The sequence below is a fragment of the Triticum urartu genome, chromosome 1A (assembly GCF_056163025.1).
Source record: "Triticum urartu cultivar PI428250 chromosome 1A, HENAU_Tu73, whole genome shotgun sequence".
Lineage (NCBI taxonomy): Eukaryota > Viridiplantae > Streptophyta > Magnoliopsida > Poales > Poaceae > Triticum > Triticum urartu.
The window spans coordinates 546833836-546857376 of NC_141873.1; the positions used below are offsets into that span (position 1 = coordinate 546833836).

The 23541-nt window shown below is 45.2% G+C and overlaps 1 protein-coding gene, 1 long non-coding RNA gene, 1 other non-coding gene and 1 pseudogene across 3 annotated transcripts in view; 2 read left to right on the forward strand and 2 right to left on the reverse strand.

Annotated features, from left to right (window-relative positions):
- The window catches only part of LOC147992487 (uncharacterized), a 285776-nt gene extending 268393 nt beyond the window's left edge, over positions 1-17383 (forward strand). Inside the window, exons 2-3 of the long non-coding RNA XR_015609288.1 lie at positions 16887-16944; positions 17032-17383. This is a non-coding gene — a long non-coding RNA (uncharacterized LOC147992487). The remainder of the gene's footprint in view (positions 1-16886; positions 16945-17031) is intronic.
- On the reverse strand, positions 710-831 carry LOC147992494 (U5 spliceosomal RNA). The gene has a single exon (XR_015614442.1). It is a non-coding gene; the product is annotated as a U5 spliceosomal RNA (small nuclear RNA).
- On the forward strand, positions 2286-6181 carry LOC147992495 (uncharacterized). The gene is made up of 2 exons (XM_087530698.1): positions 2286-3773; positions 5783-6181. The coding sequence occupies exon 1, from the start codon at positions 2333-2335 to the stop codon at positions 3725-3727; it is 1395 nt and encodes a 464-aa protein (XP_087386824.1). The 5' UTR covers positions 2286-2332; the 3' UTR covers positions 3728-3773; positions 5783-6181.
- Positions 6670-8582, reverse strand: LOC147992496 (F-box/LRR-repeat protein At1g48400-like; annotated as a pseudogene).
- Positions 17384-23541: the final 6158 nt, after the last annotated feature.

The following is a 23541-nucleotide window of genomic DNA, read 5'->3' on the forward strand; positions in this document are numbered from 1 at the left end:
GTAGAGGCAGCATAATCAGTAGTTTTGATGTGTACAGGATTTGTGCTAGTTGCATATTGGTGCTGCACCCTGCTTCGCTGTATTTCGAGATGTAGGCTGTAGAGCTTGAGAAAGCTCCCAATTTGCTTTGCTGGCTAAGTTTAGCTAACTTTGATGCTAAGAGGGTGCTTGGATACGTTTTAGTCCCATGATTAAAAGTAGTGGGACTAAAACTTGCTAACCTCACCCATGCTTGGATCCAAATATTAAAGAGACTAAAATCAAGTTATTGAGCATTTATTATCCTCCAAACCCTCCAATCCAGAACTCGCATGTGTTAAAGAGAGGCATTAAATGAGGAGAGAGAGGGCTAATACATATTTTAGTAGGTTTCCTATGACTAAAAAATTTTAACCTCAAGACTAGTCCTAGCCTCTCTTTAGTGCTTGGAACTTTAGCCTCTAAAAGAGACTATTTTTAGTCAGACTAAAAATAGTCCTTGGATCCAAGCACCCTCTAAAAGGCCTCCCCTCCTGATTGTCATTTGCTTCTTCTTAAATTTTGTTTGAAATACTGAAGTGCCAATTTTATTTTATTTTTTGCTCTGGATGGGTTAATTGGTTTTATATTAACACAATATGAGCACTACTGTCAATTTTTTTGGAAGATTCCAAATAACAAGATAACGTGAAGCAAACTTCTAGTTCAAATTTAAGTTTTGTTTTGTTGGGGCCCTTAATAATGAAGGAGGGCACCCTCAAAAAATTAGCTTATGCTGCTATTTGTGGCGCGCACACGGTATTCTTTAGTAAAAGGCGAAAGAATAGTTCGCTTTGTGCTCACCACGCAGCTCCGTGCTCTTTGACAGTGCGGCTGCATTCCTTCTTGTATATCTCCCCTGCAACCCATCCTTAGCAGCTAAGCGGTATGGTACTAATCATAAAACCCGCCGCGAGCTGCGCGATTACCTCTCATGCTGCTGCTGTTATTGTGGGCTGTTATCAACTTACCATGTACAGCCCAGGTCCAACAGCCCACTCGGATGCATTGATTGGATTGGTCTGCGTATCTTATCTTATTTTCCTAGTTGTGCTAAGTAATGTGCGCGGTACAAGTTCCTGGTAGAGAACTTCTTTGAGTCATTCTATTTTTCTGTTCATATGAAGGAAATTAATATGCGATTTTCAAAGTAGGGGAATCCAAATGAAACCCTTTTTTTTGCTCAGTCTATCTGGAATGCTTTTGTATAATTAGGAATTAATTATAAATAGGTATTCCGTTTCATCTAGGAAAAGAACCTAAAAGTTCGGGCCATGCAATTGAAAGGCCAAGACGGACAATAGTTCTACTATCACGCTACCAATAATAATGTCGAATGCTTCAAAGACAAGCGGAAGTTAAAAAATAAACTTGAAACCCATTTGTCTAAATTTAGCTCAAATTTCAGCTTCCATTTGTTGGGCTCTTCCTTGCAAATGAAAATGCTTAAAAAATGTGTATGTTGTTCTCAGGACGAAGCTAGAAAAAATAAGCACCGGTGTCGGCCACTATAAAAAAATAGGCAGCAAACCCATGATATAATTTTTTTATATAGAAAGTTTGTAATACCGGGTATTGATTGAGAGAAGTCATAAAACTAGCACAATAAGCACCAACTTTAGAAGTTTTTTTTGCGAGACATCAACTTTAGAAGTTGATAACCAAAGGAAAAAAAAGATTATTCTTATTCTAAAACAATTTAGCAAGGCAGATAGTGTTTCAATAAGCTCTTCAAGTTAAAAGCATTGAAAGCGTTTATTTACGCTTTGTAGTAACACCAACATTTGATACATGATTTTGTGTAAGTGGCCTTGAAGTCCCTGTTCATCTTGTAGTGTTCGGACAAAAATCTATCTGTAACTCCTAATGATTCAACGAAGAGAAATGCAAAAACCAAGGCGAGAAATTTTAGCGTGGAGCTAACTCATGTGACTATATCTAACGTAAATTGGACTCTAAATATAACAATATTCCCATGATACTGAATTTGTCTTTATTTTATTTTTCAAGTTATGTTTCAAATTTAGACTTGATTTGATTTTTTTGAAAATATAGATTCGTATTGTGGCTACAAACTAATTTTCGCCTATTAAAAACAGTTTACTGTACAAACCGAATCACCATACAAACCCTGCAAACTGAACGGAAACTTGGGTCTATTTGCCTACATGGGCTCAAAGCACGAATCATGGACTTGGGCCATGATGCGCAACAAAGTTAGCCCACCAGACAGGATCCGATTTCTCAAAAAAAAAACAGACAGGATCCAGAATCTCCGTCACTCACTCCGTCAGACTCTTTCCCCTCCCGAGCAATGGGGAGTCAACTGCTGCCGGCGGCGGCGGCGGCGGCGAAAGCCCCGTCGACCCCGTCCACCACCACCACTAGCACCACCACCGCCGCCAACGGAAGCACCACCACCACAACCAAAACCACCTCCACCTCCACCTCCGCCGATGGCACCACTACCATCACAACCACCACCACCACCACAACAACAACCACAACCACGGCCACTGCCGCCGCCGCCGCCACCACCACCATATCGTCCCTCAGCGAAGACGACCTCCGCGAGATCTTCCTCCGCCTCCCGAACCTCCGGGCCCTCATCCGCGCCGCGCTCACCTGCCGCGCATGGCTCGGCGCCGTCCGCGCCTCCCGGCCCTTCCGCCGCCTGTTCCGCGCCCTCCACCCGGCGCCGCTCCTCGGGCTCTTCATCCCAATCGACGGCAGCGCCAACCCCTCCTTCGCCCCGCTGCGCCGCCGCTCAGATCCCGACGCCACCGCCGCCCTCCGTGGCGGCGACTTCTTCCTCACCTCCCTCCCGCTCGAGGCCGACCCATCCAAGGGCTGGAGCCTCATGGACTGCCGCGACGGCTACCTCCTCCTATGGAACATGCTCTCCCTCGCCGCCGTGAACCCCTTGACCTGGGCCGTCGACATCATCCCGATGCCCGGCGACGATGTGCAGGCCGGGAGTCGGCGCCATTTCTCCTTCCTTGGTTTCCATCTGCTGTGCTCCGACGAGCACCCGTCGTCGTTCCGCGTGGTCTGTGTCTGCTGGGACCCGCAAAGGATCCGTGCCACCGTCTTCTCGTCGGAGACGTGGGATTGGGTCGTCCACCCGTGGGTGCACGTCGGCGGTAACCGCAGCCTGAAGTTCAATGCTGGTACGCTGGCGAATGGTTCCATTTACTGGCCTGTCGACGGTGAACCCCGCACGATTAGGATAAACACGGCCACCATGGATGTCTCCTGTGTGGATCTACCCTCTCAAGTGAAGGTGCACGGATTCAGTTTCAGTGCCGGGGACACCAAGGATGGCCAACTATGCATCGTCTATGAATCGGATTTCTTCCTTCATGTTTGGATCCGTGGCGTGGACGGTGATGGAATCGAGGTTTGGGTTCCGGACACTGTAATCGATTTGAGTGCAGAAATTGATCGGGTCACTCATGGGTTCGCTCTCGACTTGCATGGCGACCTCAAGGTTATGGAAGTTAGGTCTGGATACATCTACTTGTCCACGACATGCTTGACCCCTGCTGGCACGCTCCACTGCTGGTTCTTCTCCCTTTCCTTGGAGACCTTGGTGCTTGAGTTACTTGTCTCGGGGAAATTCGACGGTTGTGCCCATCTGTATAGTATGGCCTGGCCTCCTTCTTTGGTTGGTGATGATGGGACTCATGAAATCGAAGGTTTTAACTGAAGTCTGCAGCTGTTTGTCATATGAGGAAATGAAAGGAAGTGTGTGGGTATGAGTTAATCATTATTAATTACTCTGTTGATGCAAAATGATATCTAGGTTGCATTGGAAACTGGAAGATCATTCCTTTGCATCGTAAGTAGTAACGGCTATTCCCATATAAACACTTAGATGCTTTAAAACTATTGTTACAATTCTGGAGCTAATGAATTTTATGGAAGATTGGATTTTGATCTGCTGCAAACTTTCTGTGGAATAGTACTGATGTGTTGCATTTGCTACTAGGCCCTTGACTAATTTATTTCTACTAGTATTTGTGTTCGAGTTGGTCATTTATTGAGAGAAAAACAGAAGACTGCTAGTTCTGGAAAGTAAGTATGATAACCTCTGAATAAATGAACTTTCGGACATGCATATGTGATTCTTAAAGTTTTCTTGTTTTACGTTTATTTTATCACAGTCTTCCTCTTTGACGATGCAAACTTTCTTGTTTTGCATTTCTTTCACGGCACAATCTTTTAATGTTTGAGAATATCTCAACCTTTGTTGTTCTTTGTTGAATAAATCGGCTTCTAAGTCTTAACTTCCTTTTGTTGAATATGTTCCCTACCTGAGTCATATGATTCCCTGACCGTCTCCTCACAATATTTGTTGTTCATTGTGTATGTCAGTTGTCAAGGGTGAACATACAAAATGTGCTAGACAGATGTGATAGGCATGAAACATACCCAGAATCGTGAGGTTTGTGAAGCTGTAGAAATCATGCTAGTCCTTAGATACAACCGGACTACAGGAGAAAATACTCCCTTTTGATCATCATTATACTGTATTAAAGCATGATTTGTGTACCGAGCCTTTTATTCTGTAGTGTTCAATGCCTTTCAGTAGTGCTATCACATGCCTTCAGTTGAGTTGGAGTGTCTCATTCAGCAAACAGTAAATCTGCTAGGTGTTTCAGTACAAATCTGTCAGTTGCAACACTGTTAGTAAAATCTTCTAGGTGGTTTCGTACAGATCTGCATATATATCTCTTTGATCATAGGCAGTTGTAACAGGGTGATGGTGATATTGACATATGGCTAGTGTGCAGTTGAGAAATTGTTTGTGTACGAACGAGTCTGCCTTATGCAGTGATTTCATTAGTTATCTAATCTTTGGCCTTGGTTGCCATTATGGACTTGTCTATATTGTTACACAGAGAAAGTACTGTAGCATTTGTGGGCACTTCATTTCCCAAATTGGTTTATGGGTTTATGAAAAAGGAGATTATCACTTCTGTGGTCCAGTATGGATTTATGGGAACCGATCCTTTCTCTCCTTCTCAGTTTGGTCCCTTTGCTGATCCGTTCGCAGTGTGGTTAGGGTAATGGGTCACCCCCTTAGGTTCCCAGCTTGGGCACTTGTTAGGTACTGCTTGCGCTGCAACTGGCTTGTGGTTGCTGCTACTAGTTCCAAACAGACCAAGAAATCTGAATTTCTTCTTTATCCTCCTTTGAATGATCAATGGAATGAACTTTGCTCTTTTGTTGCTGATTTAAATCTCTCTACTGAACCTGATCATATAGTCTTTGTCACTGGGTTAAAAAAAACTTTACTACTAATTCTCGAGAGCTCATTTCTGGCTGTGATTTTAAATGGATTTGGAGAGCCAAAATCCCTTCAAGAAAATCAGATTTTCTTCTTGCAATTATTGCAAGACGCTGTTTTGACTAGGGGTATTATGAAAAGAAGAAATTGGGCTGGTAACCCAAATTGCTCCTTTTGCAATGAGAGGGAAACCTCCCAAGATCTCTTCTTCATTTGTCCTGTTGCTAGGATTGCTTGGCGTACAGTAGGTTCCGTCTTCGGGACTGAGCTTTGTCCTTAACAATTTATGGCATTTTTACTCTTGGTGCTACATGTTTTTACCTGATGATGCAAAGTTTTATATGTTTGGTCTTGCAGCAGTGTGCTGGGTAATCTGAAATTGCCGTAATCGTGCAACCTTTGAGTTTAAATATCCTAGATCACCATTTGAAGTGGTGTTTTCCTCTTGTGTGTTTCTTAAATATTGGGCAGGACTACTGAAGTAGGAAGATCAGGGAGCTATGGAGCGCGGTGCGATGATGGGGATCTGTGCAGCGGTGCCTGAGGATTCTGCAGCGAGCTGAGCCGTGGAGCTGCCAGGATCCATCTGGAGGCCTTGTAGCCCAGTGTTTTCTTTTGTTTCTGTCTCATTGCTCCTTTGTGAGCGTCAAACTCCTTGCTCCTGCGCGAGCCTTAAACTGTTGTTAGGATAGTATTTGATGTAGTCTGGTTTTCGCCCACAGTGGGTGTTTTGATTGCGAGCCCTCGTCGGTGTGTTCGACTCACTCTCCCTTTTCCCGTCCCCTTAACTCTCTTTGGTTCAGATGCTTGTATTTCCGTTATTCAGTTAATGGAAAGATGTTATGCCTGGTTCAAAAACAAAATAAGTTTTTCTTGAAGCTTCAATCAATAAACAAAATAAGTGGCAAAAGGTCAGAGGAAACCTCAGTGAACAGAGGAGCTGCAAGCGACGCTGTTTGGCTGCTGTGCGATGTTGTCCAGTTGGCAGAGGTTTCGCTGGAGTGATAAACTCAAAGGAATGAAGGTAATAGTTCCAAAATAAATTCCAGCACTTTGGCAAAACAAATCATAGCTGTTTTAGATACACACTTTCATGGGCATAGATAATTACAGATTTTGCCTAACACTTCAGCAAACCAATACACATTGTTCCACATTGAAATGTCTATCATGACAAGCTGGTAATTAGTTCCCAGATTTTCACCCAGTTCTTACATAGCTCTTCCATACTTCTTCCATTTTTCAACTAGAATGTGCCGGAAGGTAGGTAGCAGAAGCCAATTACATAATAAAACACATGAGAATGTTTGGAGCCAAAGAGATGACAAGATAAAAAGGTAGTATCTCTTAGAAGGGCATCAACAACATTTGCACAGTGAGCTGTCAAAGGGATCAGCTATCCACATATCATGTGTGTGCCTCTTGTCGGTAAAAAGCATGTCCTCACCACTATTATATCTCTCAAAATCGAACCGGGCATCTCTAGAAGGGCTGTTATCCAGTTGCAGCTTTGTGCGCTGATCAGCCATCCATTGCTCATTGAAGTTACTAGCAGAGACACCGAATTTCATTACCTTGAGCGCCTTTGCGTTCAGAACAAAGAACTTGGCAAAGTTGATGTCTGGTCTCAAGCCTCGATAGGTGTTCACTACGACTGCTCTGAGATGAAGATCAAGGCATTCCAGAGGATCAACAAGCGTGTCATATTGCTGCGCATTTTTCATGTCCTTCCTAAGAAGTGACTGCAAAAGAACAAATTTAAGTATAGTTACTACTTAGATCGCTATAAAAGGAGTATTGTTCTTGCAGGAAATAAAAGAGTAATTTTTAAACTTAAAACACACATTTCTTTTACCTTCAAAGTCTCCTCTGTGCAGTTTTGACCATTATATTTGGCATCGTAAAATTTGGAGAAATTTAACAAAAGTAAAATATTTTACCAGAAGTGTACTAAATATTGTCTCTGTATGTCCAAACTAGGCATCCAGAGAAATGTATGACTGATGAAAGTTAAAACTAGGTTTTAATCTGACACCTTTTGCTGTAGTGGTTAACATTTAACAAGAAAGATTTTTCACCCGAATGTATAGTTTTCCCACGCAGGGAAAGCATCTAAGAAATCCAACAACTGCATCCAGATTAGGATAGATTCTAGAACCAACAACGTGCGCACCGTCGTGGTGGACAAGATGGGGAGATCATTTCCTGGAAAAAATAAAGATACACTGACACATCAAGAAAACACAGAATGCGATGCAAGTAGGAAATGGACAAACTCATCATGCAAGTTTCTAGAAGAATAAGACTTGTTCTACCTTAACCCTTATGGTTCCAATAACAAGCTCGTAGATTTGCCTAGACAGGTAGCCCAACACCGTCAGTTTAGGCGCCGCGATCACCCTGATTGTCCTTGGGCTACCATTTAAACCATGTGGGGTCAATCTTTCAAGGCAAGGTGCATCCTCAATAACAAGTTCCGGGAACACAGGCTCTTCATCATAGTGGTCACAAACAGATACGCCAATACTTCGGAGAGTCGGCGAGACGATCCGGATGCTGCTGAGCCCACGTATCCATCGAAGATCAAGGCTCTGTAGCATAGTGCAGCCGGCAAGCAGGCGGTGGAGGGTCGCCTCCGAGATGGAGACATCGTAGAGTTTGAGTTTCTTCAGCCGAGGGAAGCTATGTGTGCGGGCAGCATTAATCTCGGTAAAATCACAGCCACCGATGCTGGCAATGTGCAGCGTGTGAGCGAAGCGGAGCACGGGCGGAGGCAGCGGGCACGGCGACTTGTCGTCTCTAGACAAGTAGAGCTCCTCAAGGCCATTGAGGGAAGGGGACCGGAACCAGCCATCGAATTTGCCATAGAGCTTGCGGCAGAGGCGGATGCCGCTAGGGCGACTGAAGGAGAGACGGCGGGCAGGGCCAAAGTGAGTGGCGAGAATCTTGGAGACAATGGTGGTGCGCTCTCCCTCCTGGCTGAGGAGGTCATGGTCGACGACAAGGTTGAGCAGGGCAGTGCGCCAAAGGTGGCGCCACCGGGAGGATAGAACAGATGTCTGTGCGGCGCCCTTGGTGGTAGGGAGGAGGGAGATGATGCTGCCTAGGATCTTGTCGGGAAGGCTGCTGATGAGGTCAAGGCTGGCATCATTCTTGCCACAGCCAGTCAGCCACCGCCACCGCCGCTCATCGGGGGCTCTTGCGATTCCAGCTCGTCCCACCTCCACTTCTTGGATAAGGAACCCGCTACATCGTCCATGGCTGCTGCTGCCAAAATAAATGTACAAAAGATCAAGAACACATTTGTTGAAGAAGAGCACAAGAACATACGGCCATAACTCGGAACCTTTCACTCATGAACGCATAGTAGCCATTTATATGAGTTTGGAATGCAAACACTTCACAGAAGTAAACACATGACAAGAGAATCCTCGGAAAATTCACACACAAAGTAACTCTGATCTAGGAATTGGACCTTTCTTTAGCTACAAAGCATGCACAGCGCAATACCCAGACAACTCACTGTTGAGTACAGCCATGGAAGATGATCGTGCACACATCTACAAACATACAAACTTACGGATGCAAAAAAATACTAGCATTGCCACACATAATAGCTACTTATGCATGGCATGATTCCAAAACTTGTAACAATATGTGTGAGGCTGCTGACTGCAGTGGTTGTACAATGTGCTGCAAATTCATGTTCAAGTTGAAATAAGGCCGCGCATGATCATAGCAACCAAATGATCAGTGTTATCTCTATCTAATAACATAATGAACGATGCAAACATGCTATGTTCACATACTGATTTAACAGATGTGATGGTTTTCAGAGATTTGCTGTCCTGGATTAAGAAGCAGTGCCATTGTGGGCTGAATAATAATTTATCGAAAACATATACAAACACGGCATATCATGATCATTGTTTATAAAAATCGGGTGCAGAATTATCTGACCGACAGCGTCCATTTGAGTTCTACAGCATATTAATCATTAGTATACTGATATATACAAGCTACTCCCTTCGTAAACAAATATTAGAGCGTTTATATCACCAAAGTAGTGATCGATCTAAACACTCTTAGTATTTCTTTACAGAGGGAGTAGTAAATATGTATGTTGCTTAAAAATGAACATGCTACTACTGTACTGTACAGTAGCTGAGAAATCTATTAGATTTAGATGCATATGAGAGATCACTAGTATACCGTCTCTACCTTCCTCTACTGCACCTTTGCCTGGTGCTAACCCTGTTCCGGGATGTGGGACTGACCAAACACACTACTAGCAGATCTTATCTTACCAGAGTGGTCGGCAGCTGGCGTGCGCCTCCCCCGCTCCGCCGCGCACGTCGAAGAAGACCCTGCGCATGAGCTGGACCTCGTGCTCCTCGTGGCGCCGTCCGCCGCGATGGAGCTGGGCGTCGATCGGTGGCGAGGGTTTCTCGTCGGGTTCCTTTACTTTTCCATAAGATCATTTGTCCCCCTGAGAGGCTACTGGGTGGGGCCCGGGGCCACTGTTATTGAGACAATCACAGGGCAAATCATCCAACCCCTTGTAAAGTGGGACAAATCATCCAATCCCCCGCTGCTACGCTGAGTCTCTACTCTCTAGTGCTTGGGTATTGAGCCTCTGCCTGTACGGGCCGAAGTCCGTCACGTACCGGTCCAGTGGGCTCTTGCGGCCCAAATATCCATCCAGGGCGAGTGATTTTTTTTCTCCTTTTTTTTTGTGCAAAAAGCGCCAGATCTATATGGAAGCACCAAACAGCAGTATAAGCGCCCAAAGGAACCAGAAATTATATCCATGTCCAAGGAGTAGCTGACATCCCCATCAATTAATGTGAGTCGAGGGCGCCGGCCTGACCTTGATTCACGCAGCACCTACGCGGGTGGGAAGTCTCCGATCTTCGATCGAAGAGGACCAGCACACGAGTAGAGGCCACCATCGATGGGCCCCTGCATAGAACTAGGAAGAACAAACCACCACCGGCGTCGAGAACAACCACGAGCAGTAGAGGACCGACCACTCCTTCGGTCCTAACCGAGGAGGAAGGATACCAAGCTCGCAAAGCTCCTCGATGAAGTCTGTTTTGCTTATACTTCACCAGACGAAAAGGGAGCTGGAGGAATAAATCGCTGCACCACTCCATCCCCTCCGTTGGCCGGCACCGATGATCATGCACAGAAACTGAAACTATGCTGTCCACATCCCAACGCCACCAAAAGCATTATTGAGGAGGAGGAGGAAGGAGGGGCGGCAAGATCCATTTTCCCAAGCTGTTGTCGTCACCTCCACAGTAGCGACACCGCCGAGCGCCGAGGACGAAAATTACCCTACCTACACGGCGGGCCGAGGATCGGCCCCACCTCCTCTAGCCACCGGAACGACAACCAAAGGAGGCAAGGATCCACGATCTCACCTGCAGGAGGAGGATGGGAAACTTCCGGTCACTCCTGTCGCCTCTCTCAACTTCCTTATCCCATCAGATATGTTTCTTTCGGTAATCTTTTTTATTTCACTTTAGAGACAAAACAAACACGAACATGTAGTACCCTAAAAAACTAAACATGCGGGTGTGTGTTTTTCTCCCTATTTTTTTTTATTAAAAAGGATCTTCCTTTTTTCTTCCCTCTGGTATTGTCGCACATGCTGAAAATTGTTGACATGCATTATACATACTAGATGATGCCCCGCGAGTTACTGCGGGAACCTTACTATAACAAATGCAAAAATAGATTCTGAAAAACTGAAGCTATTGCGAAAAACAAATTTAAGATTGCTCTCAGCTTATATTTTAAAAACAACAAGGCATACAAATCATGTGATAAAATGTTGTATACAAAGAGAAAAATGTTGGATTGAAGTCAACGGGGTGCCTACATCAAAAGTGTGTAAGATGACCTACATATCTTTGCTCCAAGTCATCGCGTCTATGCTCACACGAAAAATTCTGAAACAAAATGACATGCATGATTGTTGAGATGGCATGATTGCATAGATAGATTAGTGCACAAATTATAACTTCCGGCAACACATGCATAGCTTGATGATGTGGCATAGTTGCATGAAGTGAAAAAATAGATAGTGGATTGCAACTATTTAAGAATAAAGGATTACATGCACGTATAGTTATCTAGCGCACGTTCTCCCTTGTCGCACATATTAAAAATAGTAAATAAATTAAATAAATTCTGTTTTTTGGGCAAACAAAAATGTTGAATGTTCTACATACCTGGAAATTTCCATGAATAAAAACATTCCTAATGCTCTGGAAAACCCTATGCTCCCAAGAAACTATTTTTGAAAGCATTTTGGAGAGCCGATTTTGTTAATTTTGCCTAGAACCTAACAAACGCGATTCCATCATGAAAAATGTGCATGCAAAAAAAAATTCAAAGCAATGTTTGTTGTAAAAAAATCTGAATATTTTGAATTTGTTAATATTTTTGAATTTTACGGTCACGATGGTGTATTTGAGCTCGGGATTAGAAGAAACTTTCGTGAGCGGGACGCTTTTCTATTGGTATCAACAAGGGCTCGGCCATTGAGCCAGAGCACTTAATAAATCCTAAGGTCCTGTTTAGATTGAGTAATTTCCTAATGCATTCGATTTGTTTAGGCTAGGTATAAACTAAATTTGAAGGAACCAATTTTTTTTTGGAGAGAGAGAACCAGTAACTGTGCTTGCTTACCATTGATGCTTACATTCCCCTCTGGTGCAAGGGACGGCGCGTCGTGAAAGCTCGGGCCGACGAATGGTCCAGGATTAGCCTAAAAAAAAACCAATGTCCCATGCGGACCGAGGTGGGCGCCGTCGTGGCCGCGCGTACCGCCGCCGGCTTCCACGCGAGACTCGGCCGCCCAGAGGTCTCCAAACAAAACGGCCGCGCCGGCGCGTCAAGAAAAGCTGCGAGCAGTGACAGTGCGCGTCCGGCCCGCGCGAGGCGCCGTGGCGTGGCGAGGACGTGACCGCTGGCCAAAAGAGCGGGCGGCAACGGCGGGGGCTCTCCTACCTCTACGGACCGATGGACGGCGCGACACGCGCACAGCCCACGAAAAGCAAAGCGAGCGAGCGCGGAGCGCCCACCAACGCCGCCGGGCGCGCGTGCGCCCTCGTTGAGCGGACGCCAGCACGCGCCGCTAGCTCCCGTGTCGCGCGGCCGGCGGGCAGCGTGTCGGCTTTGGCACCGAAGACCCGGGCCGGCCGGTCGATGAGACGAGCTGAGTGCCCAATGATTGAGCATATTAAACTCAGCTCACCTCGATCCTCGTTTTCGTTCGCGCACTGGCGCCGCAGGCCGGAGCACCATGCCATGCCGCCTTTTCTCCTTCCTCTCTCTCTCCGGATTCGGGTGCGTTCCGTTGCTCCCACGACGCTAGCTCCATCGCCCTTTGCTTGGAGCAGAATGCAACAAAAGTCAGTCCCTCTCTTTACCGAAAGCTACCATCGTATAGGTCCATGCATGGCATGGCATGCCGCATGCGTGAGCTGCACGTTACTGCTACGTGCCTGGCCAGGAGCATGAAGCTCAGATTGAATCTTTTCGATCGTTCATACCTGCTTTAGGACGCTGGTGGTTGTTGTTGGGGACGACTTGACCTAACTGACTAACTGGGCGTGGCAGACAAGTATGATCGATCCACTCCTTTCGGTGGATTGATTTTGGCCATCATGCAACGACTGTACTGTAGTACATGCATGGCATGGCACAATCTTCCCCGTCATCAACCTCTCTTTCGCCTTGTGTGCTCCACTATCTATCATTTCATTCCTCTGGCTCATCAGTTTTCTTGTCCAAGCACGTACGTAGACCCCGAAGCACTGCCCAAATCATGATTCACTCCTTTTTGCACTCGATTTGCTGTCTAAGATTCAGCAACAAGCCAACAACATATCAGCCCCTCCCTCGTACGTTTTATCTTTGCATGCTCATAAACTAATACTTGTAGCTGCCTGCATCCCTAGCTAGTTTATATGCATCGCTGAAAAAAAAAACTGGTATATATGCACCGCGCACATGATGCTCCCTCCCAAGAGAAGGGACGAGACTATAAAGCACCACACGACATTACATGTACGAGAAGAAAAGGGAGAATATATGGTAAAACGCAACCAAAACAACGCCAATACACTATACTTCATTGCATGGGTGCACACGCTGGTGGCAAAGGCAAAAGATGTTCGACAAGACGAGCTTTATAAGCTGGAAAAGCATGCAAGGGCTGGGGGTTTTCGCTCCTCCTGTCACGGTCGTGCATCCTAAAGCGATCGTCCATCGTCTGCCACCGGATAGACGGGAGACGACGAAGATCACCCGCCGGCCGGAGCAGGGCAGAGCACCATATATTGGCATGGCATGTCCGGGATGCATGTAGTTGCTTCCTAAAAAGGCAGCGTAGGAGAATCTATCAGTTTTGAGTTTTGACCGCTGCTTGCTCCAGCTTTCTGTCCGATCATGGGGACGCTCGCCTCCTTCAACCCCGGTCCCAAACCAGGTTAAGTTTAAGTGGCTAACACTAGTGTTAATAACCACACTGCATGGTTGGTTATGCATTAGCAATGCATCAGTTATAAGTGAGTATAAGGTGACCGTACATAGGGCCTGTTGATAGAAATGGTGCTATAAGCTGCCAAGCTATAGTATTATCGGGGTGAAGCTATAAGCTGCCTAGCTATAGTATTATTGGGGTGCTCAAGTTGCCACTGCTGGCAGTACTGCTGGAGTAGTGGCTTACTTTTATCAAAAAAAAAAAAAACTTAGTGGCTTACTTAGTATAGGCCTGACAGCGGTTGTGCCAAAACAAGAGTATCACCTTCTTGTTTTGCAGGAATATTCCTGTTCAATCTGTCCTATTCTGTAGACTTGTCAGTTTTCTGAAGTACTACAATGTGGATTACTCTACTACATGCTCCTGGTTTCGTTGGGACACGAACACAATTAAGCAATGCTACACTACCAATGTGAAGTAGTACGTACCCGGCTAGGCATATTTTACGTCTACGCATGAGGCGGGCTTTGCGTTTCTCTCGGGCCGACGCATCACATGAAAGTCATCAACTATATATCGATAAACAATCATCTTCTTTCTCTTTTGTACCATCGCGGTGAGTATCCTATCCTACACCAGACCAGCCAGCAGTTCACTTTTGGAGAAAACATAAACAAACAATCAACGGGGGTGAAGCTTTTTGTAGTGCTTCACACCAGCAAAACGTATGGAACCTTTCTTTAGCATGGAGGAGACGGAAAAAATTAAGGGGGTGAAGTTTCCATGACCAAGTGAGCTGATCATAAGTGACATGCACATGGAATTCTTGTGTTCTGTATATAGTACATTCTTTAACGACCTGGCAAAGTAAAGCTACTCCTGCGACTTAATAACAAGCCAATGAGCCTCTCCACAATAAATTAACTGATCAGCGGCTGCACCAACATGGTGCATCATGAATTACATACCCTTGTTAACCTCATGCATGCAGCTACTCTAGCTGCTATGCAAGTTAGTTAAACTACCGAGTAAGTGGAGATTAAGGGAGAGTGACCGACCCATTTCACTGTGCACAAAGTTAGGGTACATGTAATGTTACAGAAGTACTTCATGATGCATCATGAAATCTCAGAAGTAAATCAGAAACATCCCTCACACTGGCAGCTCATTTTCTTCTAGTAACTTTCACCTTTATTACTACTCGTATTTAGTCAAAAAGGAAAAGGCACAGGTTCTTACAAATGTGTCGCTACTTTCACCTCCAACTCCGTTGAGTTGTAGTAGTTGCTGCACAGTAATCAAACAACAAGATCAGCAGGCAATGTGCAGAACTTCTGTTCGCGTGGGGTACTATTCAAACTCCAATTTCTTCTATTTTCTTTTTTGACCCTAATTAACAAAGTTCAATTCTTTGACCAGCTTGGGAAATCATGGTGGCTTTTCTGGCTGTAATTGTTTCGTTTCCCCATTCATCAATCATCCTGATCATGCACCTCATCTCTCTTCAGAAAAATACTCCTGTGGTCAGAAAAGTAGAATATTTCCCCTCCCTACGTTGCAAAAGCAGAAGAGCGAGCAGCTCGACAAGGTAGTCAAACAGAAAGCCCATTCGTTTCAAACTTTTTCCCGTCCGCCATCCAATGTAGTACGATCCATTTCACAGGGGAAAAAGTGGGGATTTTGAAGAGAGTGGTGTATTGTGCACAAACCGTCTGCTATGCATCGTGTCCAATGTATTAAAGAGAATGGGGATTTTGCCGCGGAAACAGGGCAGACGACTGCAAAAGCGCATGCTCCGTCTTCCGTTTGGGTGGGTCAGGGGCGTCAGCGTTCTACGTGTCTTGTGTCCGAACTCCCGCAAAGCCCCCCCTCCCCCCCCCCCCCCCCCCCCCCCCGCCGCAGCATTTGGTTCTAGTTTTGCGGGGAAATTGTGGTCCGGGCTATTCCGCGGATGGATGGGGACCCAGTGTTGGATAGCTTTCGGGGTCAGGACAACTAAATCCGAATGGATACTAGCGGTTCAAGGGTCTGCGCTGGAGATGACCTAACACCTATGCGACCAGCTGCATGCGTGCAACTTCCCAATAAATCTTTTGCAATAAGTGATTACTGGGGCTGTTTCAATTAATTTATCGGGGTTGCAGGTGTGGTGCTTTCTCTAATTTTCAATAATTCCTTCACAAATACCGAACTTGATGTATGTCCCCAACTTGTCAATATACGAACGGTGGCGCGACGATATATGATGGTAGTGTGGTGACGGCGGGTTGGTATGGTGGTCGACAATGGTGGTGCAGCAGTAGCGCGATTGTCTCGCGACGTGCGGGCAGCGGCGGTCCGGCCTGCGAGAGCAGTGGTCGGCAGCGGCAAGTGTGTCCTCAGGTGAGAGTGCAGCACTAGTAGGAAACAGGGCTTTGGTCCAGGCCGGGTCAGCCCATTAGTCCCGGTTCAGTCCAGAACCGGGACCAATGGGGGCATTGGTCCCGGTTCGTGAGCCTAGGGGGCCGGCCGGGCCACGTGGGCCATTGGTCCTGGTTCATCTGGACCTTTTGGTCCCGGTTGGTGGGACGAACCGGGACCAATGGGCCTCGCTCCTGGCCCACCACCATTGGTCCCGGTTGGTGGCTTGGACCGGGACCAAAGGCTCCCCTTTAGTCCCGGTTCATGCCACCAACCGGGACCAATGAGGTGCCTATATATACCCCTCGTGTAAGAGCAGAGCACACTGCTCTGTTTTTTTCTGGCCGAGGGGGAGAGGGCTTGGTGGTGCTCTAGCTCACCTCCTATGCACACAAGGTGTTCGATGGAATGCCCGAGCCACACTACTTAAGCTTAATTTCTCCTCTCCAAGCTCGACTTCCAAGCTCCATTTTCCACAATATTTGTCTAGGTTTAGCGGTCCGTCACGCCCCGTCTCCGTCTTCACCGCCGTCGATCACCCGCGCCGAGCTCATCGCCGGCACCACCGTGGTGAGCCTCTTGTTCTTATCTTCTTTCTGAAAGGAAAAATATTCTTACTTGTATGTTTACATAGATACTTGTATTATTTTCTTACTTTTATTATTGCATCTTATATAGTGCGATGGTTTTGGTATCCGCCCCCGTTGGCCCTCGTCCTGTCTATGATTCGGATGTGGTATATATATTATCTTTTTAAATATTGGTTCATTTATTGTTTATGAAAATTATGCCGACCAACGTGACATAGATTTTATTTATGTAGGATGTATGTGAATCGGAAATGCCAACCGACCCTATTGTCGAGAGGTTAAATTTAGTTGAAGAAGAAAACAATTTGTTGAAGGAAAAAATAAAAAAATTGAGGAGGAGAAGATGATATTGGAGTTGCATGTTGCGGATGTCGTCGATGATCACAAGATCACGATGGATGCAATGCGCTTGAAGATTAGAAAGATTAGAAAATATGCCATTCATACCGAGGCTTGGTATCATTATGCCGTTGGATCAATTGTTACCTTGGTTGCGATTATGATCGCATTTGTTTTCGCATTGAAATGTTTTACATAGTTTCAATGTATGGTTTAATTAATTAGATGCTGTGGAGAGCTATATGTTGTTAGATGAGAACTATGTATGCACTTTGGTTTTAATGTGATGATGAACTTCTATTAATTTGGACACTTAATTATATATAATGCACGCAGATGCATGAACCGGGAATGGATGTACGGTGACAGACACACCTGCGAGTACATTAAGGGCGTGCATGAGTTTCTCGATGCGGCTGAGGCAAACAAGCAGAATGGTTTTATGTGTTGTCCATGCACTGAATGTGGGAATACGAGGTCTTACTCTAACCGGAAAGTCCTTCACTCCCACCTGCTTTACAAGGGTTTCATGCCACACTATAATGTTTGGACGAGGCACGGAGAAATAGGGATTATGATGGAAGACGGCGAAGAAGAAGAGTACGATGACAACTATGTGCCCCCTGAATACGGTGATGCTGCAACGGGGGGAGCTGGTGAAGATCAAGAGGAACCAGATGATGTGCCCAATGATGCTGCAACGGGTGAAGCTGCTGAAGATCAAGAGGAACCAGACGATGTGCCCGATGATGATGATCTCCACCGGGTCATTGTCGATGCAAGGACGCAATACGAAAGTCAAAAGGAGAAGCTGAAGTTCGATCGCATGTTAGAGGATCACAAAAAAGGGTTGTACCCCAATTGCGAAGATGGCAACACAAAGCTCGGTACCGTACTGGAATTGCTGCAGTGGAAGGCAGAGAATGCTGTGGCTGATAAAGGATTTGAGAAGCTACTGAAAATATTGAAGAAGAAGCTTCCAAAGGATAACGAATTGCCCGATAGTACATACGCAGCAAAGAAGGTCATATGCCCTCTAGGATCGGAGGTGGAGAAGATACATGCATGCCCTAATGACTGCATCCTCTACCGCGGTGCATACAAGGATCTGAACGCATGCCCGGTATGCGGTGCATTGCGGTATAAGATCAGACAAGATGACCTTGGTGATATTGACGGCGAGCCCCCCAGGAAGAGGGTTCCTGCGAAGGTGATGTGGTATGCTCCAATAATACCACGGTTGAAACGTCTGTTCAGAAACGAAGAGCATGCCAAGTTGATGCGATGGCACAGTGAGAACCGAAAGAAAGATGGGAAGTTGAGAGCACCCGCTGACGGGTCGCAGTGGAGAAAAATCGAGAGAAAGTACTGGGATGAGTTTGCAAAGGTCCCAAGGAATGTATGGTTTGCTTTAAGCGCGGATGGCATTAATCCTTTCGGGGAGCAGAGCAGCAATCACAACACCTGGCCCGTGACTCTATGTATGTATAACCTTCCTCCTTGGATGTGCATGAAGCGGAAGTTCATTATGATGCCAGTTCTCATCCAAGGCCCTAAGCAACCCGGCAACGACATTGATGTGTACCTAAGGCCATTAGTTGAAGAACTTTTACAGCTGTGGAATGGAAACGGTGTACGTACGTGGGATGAGCATAGACAGAAGGAATTTAACCTAAAGGCGTTGCTGTTCGTGACCATCAACGATTGGCCCGCTCTCAGTAACCTTTCCGGACAGACAAACAAAGGATACCACGCATGCACGCACTGTTTAGATGACACTGAAAGTATATACCTGGACAAATGCAGGAAGAATGTGTACCTGGGCCATCGTCGATTTCTTCCTACCAACCATCAATGTCGAAAGAAAGGCAAGCATTTCAAAGGCGAGGCAGATCACCGGAAGAAGCCCGCCATGCGCACCGGTGATCACGTGCTTGGTATGGTCAATGATTTACACTACGTAATCTTTGGAAAAGGGTCCCGGTGGACTAGCTGTTCTGAATGACGCTGAGGGACACGCACCCATGTGGAAAAATAAATCTATATTTTGGGACCTACCCTAATGGAAAGACCTAGAGGTCCGCTCCTCAATCGACGTGATGCACATGACGAAGAACCTTTGCGTGAACCTGCTAGGCTTCTTGGGCGTGTATGGGAAGACAAAAGATACACCTGAGGCACGGGAGGACCTCCAACGTTTGCACGAAAAAGACGGCATGCCTCCGAAGCAGTATAAAGGTCCTGCCAGCTACGCTCTTACGAAAGAAGAGAAAGAAATCTTCTTTGAATGCCTGCTCAGTATGAAGGTCACGACTGGCTTCTCGTCGAATATAAAGGGAATAATAAATATGCCAGAGAAAAAGTTTCAGAACCTAAAGTCTCATGACTGCCACGTGATTATGACGCAACTGCTTCCGGTTGCATTGAGGGGGCTTCTACCGGAAAACGTCTGATTAGCCATTGTGAAGCTATGTGCATTCCTCAATGCAATCTCTCAGAAGGTGATCGATCCAGAAATCTTACCAAGGCTAAGGAGTGATGTGGCGCAATGTCTTGTCAGTTTCGAGCTGGTGTTCCCACCATCCTTCTTCAATATCATGACGCACGTCCTAGTTCATCTAGTCGACGAGATTGTCATCCTGGGGCCCGTATTTCTACATAATATGTTCCCCTTTGAGAGGTTCATGGGAGTCCTAAAGAAATATGTCCATAACCGCGCTAGGCCAGAAGGAAGCATCTCCATGGGCCATCAAACAGAGGATGTTATCGGGTTTTGTGTTGACTTCATTCCTGGCCTTAAGAAGACAGGTCTCCCTAAATCGCGGTATGAGGGGAGACTGACTGGAAAAGGCACTCTTGGAAGAGACTCAATAATTTGCAGGGACGAATATTCTTGGTCTCAAGCAAACTACACAGTTCTACAGAACTCTACCTTGGTGACCCCGTATGTCGATGAACACAAGAACAGTCTGCGCTCCAAACACCCGGAGCAGTGCGACGACTGGATTACATGTGAACACATCAGGACTTTCAGCAGTTGGTTGGAAACATGTCTCAGAGGTGACAACACTGTTTGTGATGAGTTGTACTTGTTGTCCAGGGAACCATCTTTGACTGTATTGACTTACAAAGGGTATGAGATAAATGGGAATACATTTTACACGATCGCCCAAGATCAAAAGAGCACCAACCAAAATAGCGGTGTCCGCTTTGATGCAGCAACCGAGAGTAGAAAGGACACATATTATGGTTACATAGTGGACATATGGGAACTTGACTACGGACCTGATTTTAAGGTCCCTTTGTTTAAGTGCAAATGGGTCAATCTGTTAGGCGGCGGGGTACAGGTAGACCCACAGTACGGAATGACAACAGTGGATCTGAAAAATCTTGGGTACACTGACGAACTATTCGTCCTAGCCAATGATGTGGCACAGGTTATCTATGTGAAGGACATGTCTACCAAACCGAGAAAAAGAAAATATAAGGAAGCGAATACATCATACGATGAGCCAAAGCGCCACATAGTTCTTTCAGGAAAAAGGGACATCCTGGGAGTGGACGGCAAGACAGACATGTCTGAAGATTATGAAAAGTTTCATGAAATTCCTCCCTTCAATGTCAAGGCTGACCCAAGCATCCTGATAAACGATGAAGATTATCCATGGTTACGGCGCAATAAGCAAATGACACAAGCGAAGAAAAAGTGAAGACTTTCTGTCGCAACTATTATGATGATACCATGCCAACTTTGTAACACACGAGTATGCTATGCCAACTTTTTCAGAGTTCATTTGAAAACTATGAATTTAGGTCGAATTTTCTCTATAGGTGCATCTATGTTCATTTTTTAGTAAAGTTAATCACAAACTTGTGATTCACACAAATTTCAAAGAATTCAAATTTTAACTATTCAAATTTGAAAACTAATGGCACTAACAAAAAGTTTATAATTTTTCTAAAACTAATGGCACTAACAGAAAGTTTATAATTTTCGGAGTTCATTTGGAATTCATTTGAAATGCTTTTCAATTTCACGGTCTTATAGCTCAAAAAAATCAGTAAATGCATGAAAAATAACAAATGAAGTCAGAAAGGGTTGAAAATTGATGATGTGGCTTTGAATGGTGCATTTTGAACACAGAAAAATATGAAATTCAAATAAGTTCAAGAAAATGAAATCCCTTTGTAACAGATGATCTTTCGTCCGAACCCTGATACTTCGAAAGAGATTGTCCGTTTTATACACGAAGTGCATCCAGTTTTTCCCATAACCATCTCAACTTTGTTGCACATGCTATGTGGGTGAAATGATGATACCATGCCAACTTTCAACCTTTTCGGAGTTCATTTGAAATGCTTTTCAATTTCAGGGTCTTATAACTCAAAAAGCAAAAGGAATAAACTAAAAAGTTTTTATAAACCTCTAGTATTTTTGAAACTAAACTTATATAAAATTTATGCAACTTAAATTCAGAAAGTATTTTTTGTTCAACACATTAATAGCAAAAAGAATTTAATAGCAAAAAAATAACAAAATTTGTTTTTGATTAAAACAGATATTAAAAATAACCTAAAATTACCAAATAGAGTATAATGATAAAACACTGTAATATTAAGTAGCAGGAAAAAGAATCACTCAAAAATCTAACTTCATAGTAAAGTTATTCATAAACTAGTGATTCACATACATTTTAAAACTATAAGTATTTAGTACAAATAAAAATTAAAAGCAAAAATGAAAACAAAAGAAGAAAACAAAAAAAATTCAAATTTTAAAACTAATGGCACTAACAGAAAGTTTATAATTTTTGTGACCTAAAAGAAAAAAGAAATCACTAAAAAACTATAAGTATTTAGTACAAATTAAAAAATAAAAAGCAAAAAAGAAAACAAAAGAAGAAAACAAAAAAAATCAAATTTTAAAACTAATGGCACTAACAGAAAGTTTATAATTTTTGTGACCTAAAAGCAAAAAGAAATCACTAAAAAACTATAAGTATTTAGTACAAATAAAAAAGAAAAAGCAAAAAAGAAAACAAAAGAAGAAAAAAAAATCAAATTTTAAAACTAATGGCACTAACAGAAAGTTTATAATTTTTGTGACTTAAAAGCAAAAAGAAATCACTAAAAAACTATAAGTATTTAGTACAAATAAAAAAATAAAAAGCAAAAAAGAAAACAAAAAAATGCCACCTACTAGGCCTCCACGGCCTGAATACGACTAGAAACCCTTCCAGGGGCTAGGATTCAGACCCGCAGAAGGCCCAGCAGGCCCAACAGGCATAGCAGTGGACAGATTAGGCCCGTAAGCCTGCAGTTGAGAGGAGCTCGAGTGGGTGGGCGCAGCAGCGCTTATAAACCACTACGAGCCCCTCTCAACTAGCAAGGTGGGACTAAACTTATGACCGCATAGCGCCAGCACAGGACATTTGGTCCCGGTTGGTAGCACCAACCGGGACCATAGGGGGGCATTGGTCCTGGTTGGTGGCAAGTACCGGGACGAATGCCCACCAATGGTCCCGGTTCGAGCCACCAACCGGGACCAAAGGCCTCTGTTTCCCGCCCTTTGGGCTGCTGAAAAGAGACCTTTGGTCCCGGTTGGTGGCACGAACCGGGACCATAGGTAGGCATTCGTCCCGGTTCATGCCACGAACCGGGACCATAGCTGCCTGTATATATACCCATCACTTAGCGGTTTCAGATTTCATCGCCATTTGCCCCCTGACGACGCCGAGCTCATCGACGCCGCCAGGCTGCCCGTGCTCGCCGTCGCCGCCCCGAGGTCGCCGTCGCCGTCACCGCCCGCTCCTCGTCGTCGTCGCCGCCCGCTCCTCGAGCCCGCGGTGCCCCCGAGCCCTTGCCGCCCTCGAGCCCGCGCCGCCCCGGAACTCGCCATCGTCCCCGAGCCCTCCTCCCCGAGCTCACGCCGCCCCTCGAGCTCGCCGTCGTCCCCAAGCCCGCGCCGCCCCGAGCCCGTGCCGCCCCCGATCTCGCTGTCGTCCCCGAGCCCTCCTCCCCGAGCCCGTGCCGCCCCGACGCCATCCGCCGCCCTCGCCGACGCCCTCGCCGCCGCCCTCGCCGCCGCCCTCGCCACCCCCGCCGTCGCCCTCGCCGGTCAACCTCGCTGTGAGTCGCCGCGCGCCACCCCGATTTATCATTTTTTTTCATTTTTTGTTCGTATATATAATGTATATATGTATGTGGCTATATGTATGTATAAATGTTCATATATGTGTATTATTTTTTTTGTTCAGAGCATTTTTTGTTCATATATGTATTTTTTTGTTTATGTGTATTTTTTTGTTCATAGCATTTTTTTGTTCATATTTTTTTCATAGCATTATTTCCATGTATATATGTATGTGGCTATGTATGTATGGATGGATAGCATTTTTTCCCAT